Source organism: Paroedura picta, chromosome 3 (assembly GCF_049243985.1).
Source record: "Paroedura picta isolate Pp20150507F chromosome 3, Ppicta_v3.0, whole genome shotgun sequence".
NCBI classification, from domain to species: domain Eukaryota; kingdom Metazoa; phylum Chordata; class Lepidosauria; order Squamata; family Gekkonidae; genus Paroedura; species Paroedura picta.
Genome location: NC_135371.1, coordinates 43,108,386 through 43,127,034, shown reverse-complemented (window position 1 = coordinate 43,127,034; position 18,649 = coordinate 43,108,386). Strand labels below are relative to the sequence as shown.

At 43.7% G+C, this 18,649-nt stretch overlaps 1 protein-coding gene across 1 annotated transcript in view; it reads left to right on the top strand.

The window, feature by feature from the left end:
* Window positions 1-308: 308 nt before the first annotated feature.
* SLC26A6 (solute carrier family 26 member 6) overlaps window positions 309-18,649 on the top strand; it is a 39,097-nt gene continuing 20,756 nt past the window's right edge. The window contains exons 1-9 of the mRNA XM_077325431.1: window positions 309-535; window positions 1,665-1,763; window positions 3,297-3,451; window positions 5,819-5,958; window positions 10,246-10,356; window positions 10,777-10,949; window positions 13,668-13,832; window positions 14,612-14,764; window positions 17,594-17,676. Of these exons, the coding sequence (XP_077181546.1) occupies window positions 3,321-3,451; window positions 5,819-5,958; window positions 10,246-10,356; window positions 10,777-10,949; window positions 13,668-13,832; window positions 14,612-14,764; window positions 17,594-17,676 (956 nt within the window). The 5' untranslated portion in view covers window positions 309-535; window positions 1,665-1,763; window positions 3,297-3,320. The remainder of the gene's footprint in view (window positions 536-1,664; window positions 1,764-3,296; window positions 3,452-5,818; window positions 5,959-10,245; window positions 10,357-10,776; window positions 10,950-13,667; window positions 13,833-14,611; window positions 14,765-17,593; window positions 17,677-18,649) is intronic.

The window sequence follows — 18,649 nt, the reverse complement described above, 5'->3', positions numbered from 1 at the left end:
CTGCACACTGTGGCCTCAGCAGCTGCATTTGGTTAAAAAAAAAAGAAGAAGAACATATCAGGGGAACATTTCATCCAATTCCAGCTTGCCCTTACTTTGTGGAAGGATTTGTTCCTGTTAAGTTTTGCCGGTTTTGTTGGGGCTCTACGCCTTCTTCCACCCATCGAGCAACCCCATTCATTCCTCATATTTCCCCCTTCTTGCAGCTGATGAACTTCCCTTGTTCTTTCTATAGACCTTAGATCCAAGGATAACAATGACCAGTTGGTTCGAATCGTTCTGCCAAGTTTCTGACATGCCATTTATTGTCTTTCCATACGAAGCAGCCAAACACCTTACTAGCTTGAGTAGCTAGTCAGCTTCCAGAGATTGCCCCCTTGGCAACTCAGTGACTTGTCTGCAAAGGAGGCAAGGAGGGAGTGGCGTCTCAAAGATCACCGTCAGGTATTAATAGTGAGCAAAGGGGAGCACACGCTGTTGTAAAGCTGTCCAGCAGCCCACACTGCCAATGCAGCAGCCGTGCACTTTACCTCAGGTAAGCGTTTCATTTCTGGCATTCCTCTTAGAAGGGAAATTTTCCCTGAGGGGGAAAAAACCCCAAACGTTGCTGTGTACAATGAGAATGAGGAAAGACATGAGGCAGAATTTGCTGCCGTTTGTGTGTTTTCTCCAAAATTGTTTTTAGTATAGCCGTAAAATATGAAGCATGAATGGGACAGAGTCATATCTGTCACTCTGCTACACTCCTGTTAAAGATTTAGGATTAAGATCTGCTCCCTGTCCAGTATACATCTGCCAGCAAATTCAGGTCTGTCGCTATATGGAGAGGGAATAGCAAATCCTTCCTGGACCTGCCTGATCACTTATGAGGCTGTCCAGCTGTTATGGTCCACTTGGGAGGCCCTGCATCAGGTGCCTTCTGAGATTCGGTGGGTAACAGATGGCCTCTTCTGTCACAGCACCAAAATCTTGAAGCTTTCTTGCCTGGGAGATTCATCTGCCCCCTTCTTTTGCTGTCTTCTGCCAATGGGTGAAGGCTTTTTCTTGTTCCCTCAGTAAGCCCTTCTCCCTAACCAAAGTATATATATATATATTTGCATGTGTTTTAACTGTTTTATATGTATTTTAACTCTGTTAAAAAAAACTCTTTAAAAACTTGTTTTGATGAGGTATGTTTGGGATGGGGTATATTTTCATGATTTTATAATGTGTTTTATTTTATATGTTTTAAAATTGTTAGTCTCCTTGGCAGCCCTTGTAAGGGCAGAAAGGCAGATTATAATTTTTGTAAATAAATAAGAATCTTACATATTTCTGCTCTGAAGGACTATACACACACACACACACACACAAAATGTAAATATTGTTTCCCATGTCATGAGAGAGAAGTTAATATCACCAGCAGCATATTAATTTATATAAAATTAACATAATATAATATTTATAATTTAAATGTGTTTTTCATGACATTAGTACCAATTTACAGATGGTCCTAGCAAGCCTATTGTTCCTTCTCTTCATGTTTTCTGGATCTTAATACATAAGACAGATGTTAAGGATGCCTAGCATGCAGTGCTGAAATTTTAAAACCAACATTTTTTATTAACAGTCTGCTGAACCATGAGTCATGTTGTATTAGAATTTACAATGTCTTTACATTACAGAGATTTTCAACCATATATCAAATTCCAGTGTTGGCTTTCTTATGTACAACCCTGCCCCTCAAAAACAATCTGTGTGGACGACTACTCCGGTATAGATAGGTAAGTGTTTCTACAAACTTGGAGTAATTCTCTGATTTGCATAAAAATAATAAAATGTCTGCACATGTGTGTATTATGTAAATCCCTCCCCCATAAATGGCCTACCAAAAGGGTGGGAAAATGCATGGGGAGAAAAGATGAAAGCCTATGACAGGGAGGGGGAGAAATACGCAAGTGGGATCATTGGGGTGGGAAACGTACAAAGGGGAGGCTTGGAAAGTGGGAAGGATGGTGTACAATAGATGGGAGACATGGGAGTGGGGACATTTTGGGTCTCAGGAAAAGCTTAATTCAGCTGAGGTCCTGGAAAGCCTGTCACAAAACGATACTGACTGCTGAGCTATATGGACCAATGTTATAAGGCATGCTCATGGGCACAATAAAACCATAACATTTGAGGGTGACTGCGACAGGCCTTTCTGATAACAAATGGGATGCAGTCGCACAGCCTCCTTTGATTTGGGGAGATCAGGTTTGTTCTAAACTGCATAGTTTCCCCTTTTTAAGTGGATAGGAATTAGTTCACTGTCGTAAGGTAAGTTCTGTAGTGCGCAAACAGAATACGTAGGTCACTGAGGCAGGATTGATATATAAACAACACAGGAGATTTATTTATTTACAGGCTGTTTTCACAGGACAGATCAGCAGCAGAAGTCTCAAGGTAGACAAAGGATAAACCTGACCGAGACACATAAATTTAAGCTAGTTAAGGATTTAGACTATGGTCTGAATGTTCTTTAATTCTCTCAGACACAAGTAATATTTTACAGTCACTAGGCTGGATCCTCTCGTGCACACAGGATTCCACCCACACCAGCCTGGCCCTTCCCAAGAGGCAGACTAAATGGCATCAGAGACAGGTATTCTGTTCTCTCACACAGAGAGAATACTACCATTCCAGAACTACCTTCGTGTCTAGGTAGGGGGTGCGGGATTGTTACGGATGCTCCTGTATGCCCAGACAACACATCTCCAATGTGATTCTCCTGGTCTGTGTCTTCAGATGCCCATGATCTTTTCAACAATTGTTCAGTTTTGTGCACTTCAGGTTTTTCCCTTCCCTTTGTCTCCTTGGCCCATTTTGCACATGCTAGATAATGTGCTTTCGATGCACTTTTGAAGTAGATTTTCCTGTTCTGCACAGGAAAATCCAGCGGCAAAAGGACACTGAAAGTGCATTATCCAGTGTGATGCCAAGTCTGCCTTTAGATGGCATCCAGTTGTTACTGTCTTAAGTGGAAAGAAAAATCTAAGTTCGTGCAAGAAGGGGGTATGATATTATGCTACTCACCCTTCTCTTATAAGCACCCCTTAACTGAACTCCAAGACTGGCCCAGAAAGCCCCCCCCCCCAAGATGTGAGTTCTTAGCTTCACAACTGTTGCTGGTGGGGTTGACTAGACTTCTGTTATTGAAATGCTTATTTTCCTTAGGATCTTTTTTAAAATGTCTGGCAGACTCCTAGAATTAAACAATTAAACATTCTTAAAAGGGCAGCAGATGTTGATGGTCCTCAAATCCTTTCCTCTTCCAGCCCTAAAACCAGACTGACCAGGAAATGGAGAAAAATGAGCCTCAGTTGCACCCTCGGGATGAGCTCAGTGTGCTGAGTGAGGCTGAATTAGAGAAGCTGGGCCTGAGAAACCGTGCCCCATCGCCCTCCATCTGTACCAGGATTCAGAAGAAAAGGTCTGGGGGTTTCTACAGTTCAATCTAGGAGCTGGTTTGGGGAGGCTGGGAAACCCTTTGAAGGTCTAGCCCTCTTAAGTCCTTGTGAGCAGTGCAAAGAAGAAAAGAGGGTAATGAGAGGAATGATGATCTGATGGGGGCCTGTCTGATGGCCTCAGGCTTCAACAGGCTGGATTGGTGGCAAGATATTTCCACACCCACTCCTCTAAACCAAGCATTTGTTTGTTTGTATGCTTTTGTTAGTTATATTTTTACCTCACTTTCAGCCAAAGATTGACCTTTCAAAAAGGTTGATAGCAAAATCATAAACAACTGGGATTCCTTGGAGGCTTGCCAACCTCCAGGTGGGGTCTGGAGATCTCCTGGAGTTACAGCTGATTGCAGGATGACAGAGATCAGTTCCCCCGGAGAAAGGGTTACTTCGAAGTGTGTCCTCTATGGCATTATACCACACTGAAGCCCCCCCCCCTTTCCCAAACCCCACACTCCCTAGGCACCATTCCTATATCTCCAGGAATCCCCTAACTGGATTTGGCAACCCAGGGCAGCGGGTTCTCTCATGAGCTCAATTCAGGTGTGGTGTTGGTAGTGTCCATTGGTGGATCCTGCTCTCTCTTTGATGACCTCACACACACATGGATGATAACTGGAAGCATAAGAGATGGAGTCTATCAGCAGATGCAGCAGAGGGGTATCTGGTTGCTGGCTCTCAGCAAACGTGGGTTACCACAACAGGGTTCCAGTGCCTACAGTGATCCCCCCCCCAACACACACACACTTATCTCCCCTAAAAGATGAGCCTGACATATATGAGGACTGATTCCCTCTGCATGTTCTGTCCTAAACATACCATCCTTCCATGATTGTCAGAGGCTACAATTTTTGCTGCTGTAATGTTACGCCAGCACTGGGGATGGGACTTAGACTGATGGGGCTTTCGATACTAAGCCCTGCTCCTGCTCAGGTGCAACAGGCACCCTTTACAAGTGCCATTTCTGATCCCTACAAAGACACCATTAGACCAGAGCAAATTTACAACAGTGCAGCATCTACCTATGTACCACCTTATGTATCACTCTCTAATAACACTGCTGTATCTCTGGGTGAAGCTGTCATGTGATTTGTCACGCTAATCTGATTTACAGATGGCTTTAGGATTGTGCTGTTAATTATGGGACATTTGTTCCCAACATATGAATTGCTAGATCCGTTTCCCACAACTGGCAATTTGTGCATACTTCTTCCTTAACTCACAGTGAGGTCACTTGAAGCAGCATGCCAAATTCTGCTGGTGGAAGAAAAATTCCCAAGAATTAGTCTAACCTGTTTTTTGTGCTATTATTCTGTTATTTGCAGAATGCTGCTGTGTTATTTTTATCTATTACTTTTACTCAATTTTATTCATTACTTTTACTTTTATCCATTCTTTCACACTGAATTGCAGCCCAAAAGGGTTGGGAAAGTTATTCAGACAGAGAGTGAACTACTACAAGCAGGGACATAAAGTAGCTACAAATACCAAACACCTGCCCTAAAAACCTAACAGCACAACATATCCCCCTGCGCTTTCACTAAAGATAGCTTTTTACCTGCAAAATGCCAGTTGGAAAGTCAAAGTCTCCATCCAAATCCAGGGGAGGGGGGCAGAAAGGTCATAGCCAATGTAGTCAACTAATGGTCAGCCGATCAGCTCCTCTTCAATTACTGGACAAGCAGAACACTCAAATGGTCTTGCAGCCGTGCCATTTGGTGCTTCTTCTGCAACTTAACCAAGAAATCCAACAGACCGTTCAATGAGAGTTATTCTTGTTAATCACATTTTTATCTTGCCCCTCCTCTTTGTTGCTTTGGGGGGGGGCCTTTCTTTTTTATTTTATCCTTACTAAGGTCCCGTGAGGTTAGTGTGAGAGGCTATCAAGGTAAAGCAGGGAGAATCATGGCAGCCTGAAGATTTGAACCCAAGTTTCCCAGCAGGGTTGCCAGCCTCCAGGTGGGGACTGGAAGTCTCCCAGAAATGCAACTGGCTACCAAACTACAGAGATTCGTTCTCCTGGAAAGAATGGCCACTTCAGGAGATGGACTGTATGGCAACCCTCTACTCCCAAACTCTTCCCCTCTCTCCAGCTCTACCTCCAGGACTCTCCCACCTTGGAGCTGGCAATCCTGTCTCCCAGATCCTATTCCAGTACTATTACCTACAGCACATTGACTTTATATGTCTAGGATCGGACTTTCACAGAATCCCAAGTGGTATTTCTAATGTCAGAGCCAGTTCTCCATTCCTCCATAGTCCTGCCTCCTCAGAAAACAGTGCAAGTAGAAAACCCATCTCACTCCTGTACTTGCCTCTCCTCAACTCTTTTCCAGATGCTCAGGTTCAGCAGCAAAGTCCTTGCTGTTTCAGCTGCTCCCCATCTTGGCTTGGTTACCACGATACCCAGTCAAGGAATGGCTATTGAAGGACATAATCTCAGGATTCAGCGTGGGAATTATGCACCTTCCCCAGGGTAAGCTACCTGGAATCCTATTCATAGCACTTTCAAGGAGAACATCAGCTCCTTCTTCAGATTTTCATTTTTAATTTTTTAATGTAAGATTGAGGGATGTGTTGGCACCAATGACATTGGGATATGTAGTTATGTGATCCTGGAGGAAAGGTTTGGGTTACTATGCAACACGTTAAAACCAGGCCCTCAAAAGAAGTATCCTCAGAATTGCTGCCAGTTCTGCCCGCGGGGCTCGCTAGACAAAAACAAATTAGTGGTCTCAACACATGGATGAGAAAATGGTGCTGGAAATGTTTAGGCTCTAGGGAGCCTTCTGGGACAAGTTGAACCTGGGCTTCACTTGAACCAAAAGGAGACCACACTGCTGGTCCTTAATGTCAAAGAGGTAGTAGAGCAGCTTTTAAACTAATTCCTGAGACAAGCCAACAGGAGCTGGTGAGCTTCCACTTTAGGACAATTCAATTCAAAGGGACAATGCTGTAGTTACTTATGGTAATATTGGTGGGAACACAATAACATTTCAGATTGAGAGTAGGTTGCAGGATTGTCACATAGTACGTACATGATGACTCAGGCAAGGGGATTTCAAGGCAAGTGAGAAGTAGAGGTGTTTTCCCCTGCAGAGTCTCCCAAGTCCTGACTGTGTTTAGCTTCTAAGATGGAGTATGATCAGGCTCTACCATGCTGCCTTCTCTCCTTGGTGTCATTTGTACTTAATCACAATTTTTATCTTGTGTAATATTATGACTTGTAGCACATTCATATCACTGAAGAAGGCAAAATCCAAAACATATTTATATAGCTCTGAGTTAACCTGTTATGTAATGCACATGTTAGTTGTTCTTGATCAGTGGCATAACCTAGATATGGCCGGTATGGCATGTGCCCTGAGTGCTACTTGATAGGGGCGCCACGAAGCAATTTCTACTAAGGTCAGACAGAGCATCTTCTGGTAGTGATGATGAGAATTTGAGAGATTACCAGGGGGCACAGGGGAGAGTGGCCCACCCCCAATAGAGCCTTAGGAAGTCATCTGAAGGCTGATTCAAGCCCACCTCACGCTGAGTCCAGTCCAAGGTCTTCCTCTTATATGTAAACTGGTTCTGTCTGCACCCACTGGGCTCAGGGATGCTCAGCATAGCAAAAAGCCCTCTAGGATCAGCTCCTCATCTTAATCTAGGATTGGGTAGATCAGTGGTTCTCAACCTTCCTAATGCTGTGACCCTTTTATGTTATGGTGACCCCCAACCATAAAATTATGTAAGCTTTTTTCACAGAAATTAAACCAAAACTGGTCAATGGTGTGAAGATCCATTGTCTGTGATGAGGAAGGGTGCCCATAGGCCCCTTCCTCCGGACTGACACTTGGAGGGCGCTTCGCGCCTGCCGATTGGGCCGCGGACTGACCAATCGGGAGGCGCAAAGCGCCTCCTGAATCGCCCCCCTTCCAGATTCCCTACCTGCCCCCGCTCGCTGCCATTTCCTCGCTCCGACCCGGCCTGGACGGCCGCTGCCTCGGAACGCGCCCTGCTGCCGCAAACTGCCACGGCCCGGCCGTGGCCTCCGCAACACCTCGCCCTCCCCCACACCGCCGGGAGCGCTGCTTGCCCTGCTGTGACCCCTGTGAAAGGGTAATTCGACCTCTTAAGGGGTCCTGACCCCCAGGTTGAGAACCACTGGGCTAGACAGGCTTCTATATCTCCAACACTTGCTGAACAGAATTTGTTTGACACATCGCACAAAGGAGCCAAAACCAGGCTGAGAGCTGCTCAGTAATAGCCAGCCTATACGTCATTTTTCTTCAACAGTCTAGCCTTTCTCCTTGCACACAGCTCAGACAGATCTTGCAAAGGAGTAGTTAGGGTGTTGCAGCAAGATAAAACAACCATTCCCTCTCTTAATTTCTCTCCCTCATTTTTCACACCTTTCTTGTTCATTTCTGTCTCCCTTCACCTAATTTTTCTGTGTCTCTCCCCCCGCCCCCCTTTATTTTCACTTCTTGGTCTCAAGACCTTCTCATCCAAATTCTGCTTGGTGAAGAGTGTTCAGAGGGAATCTTGGTCTGGGGGCCCATGGTGACTCTCAGCAGCGCTGGGGATGTGTCAGACGTTAGATGTGTGACTGTGGTTGCAATAGATCATCCCCTCCCAATGAGAGAAGCAAGGCCAGCAGTTTGTGAGACCCAATTCCCCCTCTGAAGTCATAGTACTAGCCTTGTATGATCTCATCAGATCTCAGGAGCTAAGCCGGCCAACATGGAAGCAGGCAATGGCAAACCAACTCCAAATGTCTCTTGCCTGGAAAACCCAGTGGGATTGCCATATGGCAGCTGTGACTTGATGGTGAAGGAAGGAAGGAAGGAAGGAAGGAAGGAAGGAAGGAAGGAAGGAAGGAAGGAAGGAAGGAAGGAAGGAGGGGAGGGGAGGGGAGGGGAGGGGAGGGGAGGGGAGGGGAGGGGAGGGGAGGGGAGGGGAGGGGAGGGGAGGGGAGGGGAGGGGAGGGGAGGGGAGGGGAGGGGAGGGGAGGGGGTATTAAAAATCCATCATGAGAGGCCAAATAGGCTAGGTGATTCTGTGAAGGCAAAGGGGTGGCAGGTTACAGTAGATGAGGGATAGGGAGGTGAGTGTCCTGCATAGTGCAGGGGGTTGGACTAGATGACCCATAAGGTCCCTTTCAACTCTATTATTCTATGATTCTATGATTCTAGGTATGCCACTGTTTTTGATAAGCTCGTTAAGTGAGAAATACTTGTTATATTGCTAGACAGTACATCATTGTGCCATACAATTATTGCAGAGATTGTTTTATTGATGATTCAACAATGGAGAAGCTATTTTGTATTGTATAGTGCTGCTTACTGTAGAATATGTTTCATTCTTACTGTTAAAGGGTACTATGTTTGATTTCCCTATTGACATAACTTTTAACCTTGCTCACTAAACCTGATTTTTCCCATGGGTTGGATTTTGTTACCCCCCCCCCTTGGGCCACTGTGTGAGACAGGATGCTGGACTGGATGGACCACTGGTCTGATTAGGGAAACCAGCCTCGAGGTGGGAACTGGGGATCCCCAGGAATTACGACTTTCTCCAGGCTACAAAAATGGCTGCTTTGGAGGGTGGACTCTATGACACTGTACCCCACTGAGGTCCCTGTCCTCCCTAGGCTCCATCCCCAAATCTCCAGGTGTTTCCCAACCCAGATCTGGCAACCCTACTCCTCCATCCCCCTCCGGTGACCAGCAGGGACCTGGCATCCCTGGGTCTGATCCAGCAGGGCTCTTCTTAAGGCCTTAAGATACAAAGGAAAATATATTCAGATTCTAGCAATGATTCACTCATTCTTTCCCATGTACTTTTAGGCCCCTTCATTACAAGAGTTCTAGTAATCAGCATGAGAAGCTTCGTCTGAGCCATTAATGATTGATCTGAATAGCAACCTGTGACATTCCTCTTCCCAGCATTAGGCATCCTGGTGTTGGTTTTCTGTGTCCTTGGCAACAGCTCCTGGTTTTCAAGAGTCCAGGCACATTGTGTGGAACTTTGCTCCACCATTGAGAGGTTCCATCTATTTTAAGCTGCTTTTATGGTGTGTTTCTATGGCCTGCAGGCTGTTCATGGATATCATTTTAGGGAGTGTAATCCTAAGCAGCCACACATCCTTGCAAATCCATTTAAGTCAACAGGCTTATAAAGGTGTAACTCTGCTTAGAATAGCACTGTCTATGTTCCTCAGGCTTCTTTTACTATTGATGGTTTTATGGTTGTTGCTTCTATGAATTGGTTTGTTTGTTTGCTGTCTCAAGCAAGTCTCTGGAAAGGTAGCCCATAGATATTCTAAATGACTAGATCAGAGATTCCCAACCAGGGGTCCATGGGAGTTCTAAAGGGGGTCTTCAGAAGCTTTGAAGTGACAAGGTACGGGGGAGAGGGGTCTGGACTGTCTTCACCTACTCTTTTTTCTGGTCTACATGGGGCAGAGTCTCCATAGTAGTAGTAAAGGTGGGGGGAAGGAGGGCTAAGGGCATGGTGTGACTTTAGAGCAGGAGTAGTCAAACTGCGGCAAATGCTGGCAGGGGCTCATGGGAATTGTTGTCCATGGACATCTGGAGGGCCGCAGTTTGACTACCCCTACTTTAGAGCATGGCAGGGGATCTGGCCAACTGACATCATCTCTGGGACTTCTTGAAGTCTGAAAAATTATTTCAGGGGGTTCCTCCACAGTCAAAAGGATGAAAAAGGCTGGAATAGACAAATGAATGCTAACATCTACCTTTATTTTGTCTAGGTTTGGCCTATGCGCTCCTGGCAGGGCTTCCTCCTGTCACTGGCTTGTATTCATCCTTCTATCCTGTCCTGCTGTATTTCTTCTTTGGGACATCTAGACACATCTCTGTGGGTGAGCAGGAGATGGGAAAAGAAGGGATCTGGGTGGATTGTGCATTCTTGTACTACTTAGGAGATTCACTGCACTAGAGACCACCGTCTCAAATTCATTGTAACATGGCTTAGTCTCCTCTTGACACACTTTGTGTGCTTATTCGCCCTTCCAATTTATTATGGGGGGCCTAGTCCACTTTTCCAAATTATATTTAAAGGCTGAATTATCCTGGGGTCTTCTGCCTCTGGCCCCCAAACTGGATAACCACTTGATCCTTTACCATGAACTATAACCTTTTCAGGCCACGCCAGTGCTCCTGATAGGTATGAATAAACAAATCCAGCTGCAAAGTACAGCAAATAAAACTGCTTCCCATGGAGATACCAGGCCAACCGCATACTCAGTCTCTCCACTCAAGCATCTGTCTCCTTCCCACAGGCCCGTTTGCAGTCATCTCTGTGATGATTGGGAGCGTGACGGATTCGCTGGAGCCAAGCAGCAAGTACTTGGAAATGACCAACGGTACAAATAAAACAATCAATTATGTCCTAAGGGATGCTGCCAGGGTGGAGCTAGTGGCTGCGCTGACCTTCTTGGTGGGCATATTTCAGGTGAGGACCAAAGCATGATACACTTTTCAGAGGACTAGAATCTGCTTTAGAAAATATGCTTCTGGAATATTACAATACAATACAAAACCTTTAATGGCATCCACAATACAAAACAATATACAAATCAATTCTGTACTACAAGTCTGGAATATTATGGAATACCCTGTTTCAAAGACTGTGCCATTTCCGTACAGTAGAGCTTAGTAAGTGACAGGGGCTGCAGGGGCTTCAATATAATGAGGCACAGTCAGAATCAGAAAATACTTTGGAACAGTCCTTTGCTTTACAGTGAAAGGCTCCTATGCTCCAGATCTTGTGCAGACTGTCACACATCAGCCCCACCAGTGATCACAATGGGCAGCAGCGTATATTCTGTAGCTCAGTTTGTTTGTTTACTTAATTTCTTCATTTATACATCACCTTTATTTATTCATTCATTTGATTTATATACCACCTCTCACTGTGACGCCACTTTCTCCCCAGTGGCAGCCCAAGGCAGCTTAAATTGTTCTTCTTTCCTCCACTTTTGTTTTTCCAACAGCCCTCTGAGGCAGTTTAAGCTGAGAATGTGTGGCTGGCCCAAGTTCACCCCGCAGTTATGATCTGAAACACAGAAGATCAATATGCAAGTGAGGTGTGAAGCACATTGTCCGGGCTGAATGTATGTCAGATATGATAAACTGATGCCTGCAAATTATCAGTGACAAGCAAACCTAGATCCTGTTTATGAATTAATCTGGGGAAAGATTACAAGCTCACCAGTTCATATTGGAGATGTATAAATTCATTTTTCCACAAATGATTTCCACAGAAACAAATTCAGAGATCATGTGACAGAATATAAGAAGCTGATATTGATTCTGACCATTCCTTTTGCCCACCTCTGTCCGCTCCAACTGGCAGGCGCTCTCTAAATTTGTTAAGTTTGTTCTTTGCTACTTGAGAGCCAGTTACATGAGAGTGAGTACAGATATCTCCTTATGGATAGATTCCTGTTTTCAGTCCCATTCATACGGACTCTGTAAATCTACTTTGGTGCCTGTATACAAGTGTGGTTTTCTTAAGGTTTTGCACACCTAAAGGATAAAGAACACAAACACAGAAAATAGATCAAAACAGGTTTTGGATTTGGGTTTCGTCGACTGTAGGAGACCAGTGTTTTGATATATAGAAATAGAACTACAATCAGAATTTAATTTAAAACCCACAAATCCTTATAATTTGATCGTTGGACCAATTACGAGCTATATATACTGAAGCACAAAACTTTGCAATACATCTCAAGATTGAAGAATTTTCATTATCCAAAAGTTTTTCAAGACATATTCTATCAGACATCCTGAAAGTTTGTCTAATGGTGGCAAAATAGTCCTATGCTGTGGTTATGGAGAGGGCAATGGAAAACAACTTACTTCCTGGTCTCAATTTGTCCAAGGGGGCACGGGCAAATTCTCTCTGAGAGTGGGATCCTATTGTACTTATCATCCATAATGCCTGAAAGCAAGATTGCAAATTTAGCCAGAATAAAGGCCCTGCGGAACTTATTTCCTTTCAAAAAAGTGAGGTAAGGAGCTGGCCTGGGACCAAAGAGTTGGACAAAAAAGAAGGGGGACTTTGAATAACATAGTCTCTCAGTGTCCTCCCGCCTCTTTTGGGCCACCTGTCAAATTTCAATAGTTCCTGAGGTGAAAAACCCAGCCTCATTAAATTAGCTCCAACTCTAAGGAACCATTTGAATTTGTAACAATCTAGTCTTATCAATGAAAGGAGGCTTTGGTTATCTAAGTTTATCTAAAACTACATATAAAAGGATATGTCAATATTATAAATTTTATTTTGTTTTAGATAATATTTTATCTATAACTGTTGATGTCACTCTTTTAACTGTTGACCTTTTGTTAAAATGTGATCTTTGGTCTATGACCACAAATAAATTGGATTGATTGAACATTGTTTTATCCTCAAGACATGTGAAACCTTAAAAAACATTTTCCTTCAGAAACCAAAGTGGATTAAAGTGACCATACAAAAGGGACCTTGGTCTCTGGCAAGTCATATTATCTCTCAAGGATAAATAAACGAACCACAAAGAAACCTCAAATACAAAAAATTGTTGTTCAAATTGCAAAGCATACAAGCAACTTTTTTACATATCATATGATCCTTTGAAAATTCAGCATACCTTGTATTTGAGAATAGTTTTTAGAGTGTGCATATTGTTATTATAATTAATTGTATTCTTTTTCAGTATGTATAATATTTTTTGTATTTGAGGTTTCTTTGTGGTTTGTTTATTTATCCTTTCTGAATTTTCCCACAAGGTTCCCTGTTTTTGTTGTTGTTGTTGTTAATATTATCACTCAAGGCACTATATACTTGTATATTTTGAGATCCGTCATTTCCCAACAATCCTATGGGGAACATCCTTTAATGAATCTTTGATCTTTCTTTCTTTCTTTCTTTCTTTCTTTCTTTCTTTCTTTCTTTCTTTCTTTCTTTCTTTCTTTCTTTCTTTCTTTCTTTCTTTCTTTCTTTCCTTCCTTCCTTCCTTCCTTCCTTCCTTCCTTTTTATTTATTGCATTTATATACCCCCTCTACTAGTTGTTACTCTGCTGTTCTCCCTCCTGGCTTCTCCACCACTATTTATTTAGATATCACTTTTCTCTTTGATAAAATATTACAAAAATAAATTCCCTGTTGCATTGGCTTTTTTTTAAGGTTGCTCTTGGTCTGCTGCAGTTTGGCTTTGTAGCCATTTACCTATCTGAACCGTTGGTACGAGGCTACACCACTGCTGCTTCTGTCCAGGTGCTGATCTCCCAGCTGAAGTACATAGTCGGGTTTGAGTTGGAAGAATATTCGGGTCCCTTGTCTATGATCTATGTAAGTAACTGCAAGATGTAAGTTAGGCAAGATGTAGAGAAGAGGTGGTATGGGAGACTGTCATCCTTTCATGGTTCCTCTGCCTCCCTCCCTTCAGTAACCATTTGCAGAGAGGTGTTCTTAGATATGCACAAGTTTTGAATTGTTGGGAGAGGAACATAATCACAGCTGAAGGCCCACCTGTGACCTGTGCATATTCAGCTGAAAAAGAGAACACAGCTTATACTACAGTACACAGTCAGAGCCCTGAAAAACTGGGAACGCCAAATGCGTGGGGTGTACGAGTGCTATTTGAAGTCCTTAATTCAGAGGCAGAGACAATGCTTGTGACCACAATTTTCTCCCAGGTGTGATATTCACATATGTCTAAACAAGCTTGTCATACATTTCACAGAAATTTCAAACAGAGAGTAGGGGCCCTCAAACAAAAGTTGCTTGTCTCTAGAGGTGAATCTTTTGAAATCAGAAAGCAAGCAGCAGAATTTAAGCAAAGGCTGGGATATAAATGGTGCAGAAATATACCCAAGTAGCATTTCAGTTCTGTGCAGCTTCTGTTTCCCAAGAGCCTTGCTGACTTGAGAATCGTATATATAGGCAAGAAAAAGTACTAGCAATATATTGCGAAGTCTAGCATGACTTTAAGTATAGCCATGCGCCTATCTTGAACTGTAGCAGATGAAGTTTCCAGAAACAGGGGGGAAAGGCTGATTCAGGGGAGGGTGATCCCAGTACGCTCCATCATGAATAGATACTTCCCCCACCTTGTTCTTTCTCTGCAGACTTTTCTGGAAATCTGCAAACGATTGCCTGAGACCAACATTGGCACCCTGGTCACTTCATTAATTGCGTTCATTTGCATTATATTGGTGAAAATGCTCAATGACAGATTTGCCAAGAAGCTTCCATTGCCCATCCCTGTGGAACTGCTCACGGTAATGTAGGACAATAGACAGATGGTCTAAGCCTTCATGTTGAACAGGGAATTCTTATTTGCAGATGTCTCTGCATGTGTGCTATGGAATGTCATCCTTCTCAAGGGGTTCATTGCTTTAAATAAGGATCTAGAAACTGAAAGTTTCTTCAGCTGTTCTAGAGCAACCAGTCAACCCAAAGGCTGTGTGATGAAAGATCTCTGTAACGATCTCTCCTCCTTACAAGTACCAGTCTCCTGAAATGTTAGAAGTTCATTTATTCCAGATCTTGGTGCATGTCCTGCATCCAAAGCCTTGACCTGGGTAGCCCAAGTAAGCCTGATCCCATCAGATCTCAAGAGCTAAGCAGGGCCAACCCTGGCTAGTACCTCCAAGGATTTGGATTTATTTATTATTATATTTATATTCTGCCGTTCCCAGCACAGCTGGCTCATGGCGGTTCAGAGACCTCAGAGGAACATTAGGGGTGATGATCCGGAAGCAGGAAATGGCAAACCACCTCTGCTCTGAACGTCCATTGCCTGGCTGCCAGACAACCCTTGGATCTCCTGGCTACACCACACACATGCCACACACTAAATCAATATTTTCATCTGGAGCAGGAGTCACGGGATGTTATCTTTTAAGAGCTTTATTTTAAAATCTAATTATGTTTGAATTAAGTAAACAAGAATCACAATCACACTGAGGATGCACGTGTATGTAAATGGGATTGAAAGTAAAGAGGCATACATATAATCCCTATCCTACCTAGCTTAAATTGAAAAATGTCTAGCAGTCCCTAGCATTCTTACCAAAACCTCTGCAGAAGAAATAAGAGAGTCTCATGGTTACCAGATTTGAGAGATTTGGGGTTTTAGGATGGGGTTGCCGAATACAGACACAATTCTGAGAGCTTATATGACTTTTTAAATCACCTAATTTCTTTCCTCTAAAGACACAGTGTAATGCACCTCTGAGAATAGGTTAATACTTTCCCAAAAATAATTGTTTCATACTCGTTCCCCTTTGTTCTGGGATTTATCTTGGGCATAAAGCCATTGATTTATCACAATAAAATCAGAGTCCAGTAGCACCTTTAAGACCAACAAAGGCACTACTGGACTCTGATTTTATTGTGCTACTTCAGGCCAACACGAGTACTCATTTGAAACTGCCATTGATTTATGTTATGTTCTCAAAGCTGTAAACTATAATTTAGCTGGAACAGTAAGGAAAAGGCATGATCGCAGATTTACAAGGGATATTAACAGCAAACTCTTAGGCCTACTTTGACAAATGTTCTAAGCACCATAATTCTAACGTTATAATTATATTTTATAGTCTAATTATAGTCTTCTTTCTCTCACAGATCTAGCTCTTGGTGGTTGTGCAAGGGACCTGGTTTTTATTCTCATCCCTGAAACTTGGCAGAGACTACCAGTTTCTCTACCATTTACTTTGCATTTAAGCAGCCCCCACCCAGTTAGTGCTGGGAAGTCAGTTCAGAGTGAGCACAAGGATCATAAGCTTTCATGAGACTTTTGTAAGGCAGGGGTGGTTTATAACTTCATTTAATAAATCATTATTGTCACATATCTGCTGAAGTAAGCTTTGACTCATAAAAACATATCCCCAAGAAAAGTTTTGTTGGTCTTGAAGGTTCTACTGGACTCTGTTTGGTTTCCTACTACAACAAACTCATTCCCCATCCCTTTCCACAGCACCAATGGCAGTCCCTGGCCTTTTTGGTTCTTTATATGAAGAATGGGTTGTGGAGAATGCCATATGGAGCTAGGTGGGGATGTGCCCAACCCTCCTGAAAGACTCTGCTGGTGGGAAAGGGGTTGGCCATCACTCCATTCCTGCTCACCTAGGGCTTGCCCTAAAAGCAGTTCAGGAAATCCTTCCTTTGTGGGCTTTTCTTTCCTTTTGCCTCTGATAGGCAGCTCTTCAAATTCCTTGTACTTGCTGTCCCACCCTCTGCTTTCCTTCTCAGTATAAGGCCCTCACTTTATGAGCAGGCGTTTGCTGTCTGAGGGAATGTTTCAGGCCCTGACTTTAGTAGCCTGATGTTCCCCTCCTAAATCAGCTTCCAGAAAGGCAGGCCTTCCTCCACTTCCCTAGGCAGGCTGCTGCTCCCCTTCCGTTTCACTGCTTAAATGAGATTCCCACTGCCTTTGTCCCTTCCCTACAGTATAGATTGTGCCCTTGATGCCTGGTGGGGATAGCTCTTGAGACTCTGTAATGACTGCCTTTGACTTGGATCCCCCAGGCCTACCATTCTTGCACTTCCGAAGTGCCTTTTGGCTTGCGCCCTTTTCCAGTGGCATTAAGCACTGAGAGAATGACTACATAACAGGGATAATGCCTTACGTCAGTGGTCCCCAACCTTTTTATCACCGGGGACCACTCAACGCGTGGCAATTTTACTGAGGCCCGGGGGGGGGGGTAGTTTACTCCTCTACTCTCAACCACTGCCCTGACGCTCTCTGATCGCTATGGTAATGTTTAAACATCCCTTCAAAATAAGATACAGACACGCCACAACAATGAACATAAGGAACATTTTATTTTCATGGAAATTTTAACTCATGACAATGACAAATCAATGGGAACCCTGAGCTTGTTTCTCTGCAACGAGATAGTCCCATCTGGGAGTGATGGGAGACAATGACACCCAAAATGTGTTGTAAAGGGCCGGGGGGGGGGATGAAGTAAAGGGCCGGGGGGGGAGAGAGAAGGCGTCCTTCGGGGCCCACCTCCAATTAGTCGAAGGACCACATGTGGTCCACGGCCCACAGATTGGGGATCGCTACCTTACGTTACCCTTCTGTCTCCTCTTTTCAGATCATCATCTCTACGGCGATATCCTATGGTGCTAAACTGAATACAAATTTTGGGGTTAGTGTTGTAGGTGACATTCCCAGTGGGTGAGTGCCTCTTGCTTTTGTCATTCCCTCCCCCCACTAATGGAAGTGCTTTGTTTCTTTCAGACATACTGATGTTACTCCCAATCTTCAAGAGCATTTCTGCACATGGTTAAAAATAGTATTACGCCAGCTGAGTAGCATTATGCTATATATAATCATGCCTCCTGGCCCCACCTCACCTTTTCTGCTGTCTCGCTCTTCTCTGCCGCCATTTTGCGCTTCTCCCTCCCATACACAAGTGCTGCTGGAAATGGTGGAAGGGAGTAATGTGATTTATATGCGACTCTCTTCCGACTGCCAATCAAGCCAGGCAGCCAATCCCCTTTCTCCATGCTGGGGAAGAAGGAAAACATACACATTTATATATCTATTCCACTGTAGGCAACTCCCCCTAGACACAATTTGGTGGCTGTGACACACTGGCGAATCATGATTAAGGGACCTGCCATGAGATCATGGTGCAGGGTTTTAAATGTTTTATGGGGATTGTATTGTAGGGCTTAAAATTTTGGTACCTGCCACGAGCCGGTTATGGGAGTGGCCAGGCTATAAATTAAATTGTAAATAAATAAAAGTAAATAAAATTCCAGACATGACTAGGCAAGTCGAGCATACAGAGACACAGGCCTGAGCATATGTAACAGTAGGTGTTCTCATGCTAATTTCCAGCCCACCCCTTTAATAGCACAAGAACCCTGCAACGTGGTTACTGATCGTGTGCTGTCTTGCACCATTTTGAGGAACTTGCTAATGGGATTACTAAAACCAAAGGCATGCTGCTGAAGAATTTAGTAAACTGGTAGGAAACTCGGAACTTTTTGAACATATCACAGTAGTGGACACTAGCAAGCATCAATGACATTGATACAATGCAAGTGAAAGGGATAGGTCAGAGGTTACGGGGTGGGGAAAATAAAATAATCCAAACTCTAGTAAGAGTAATAAAAATTGTCAAAGGGTAGGCACTTTTCTT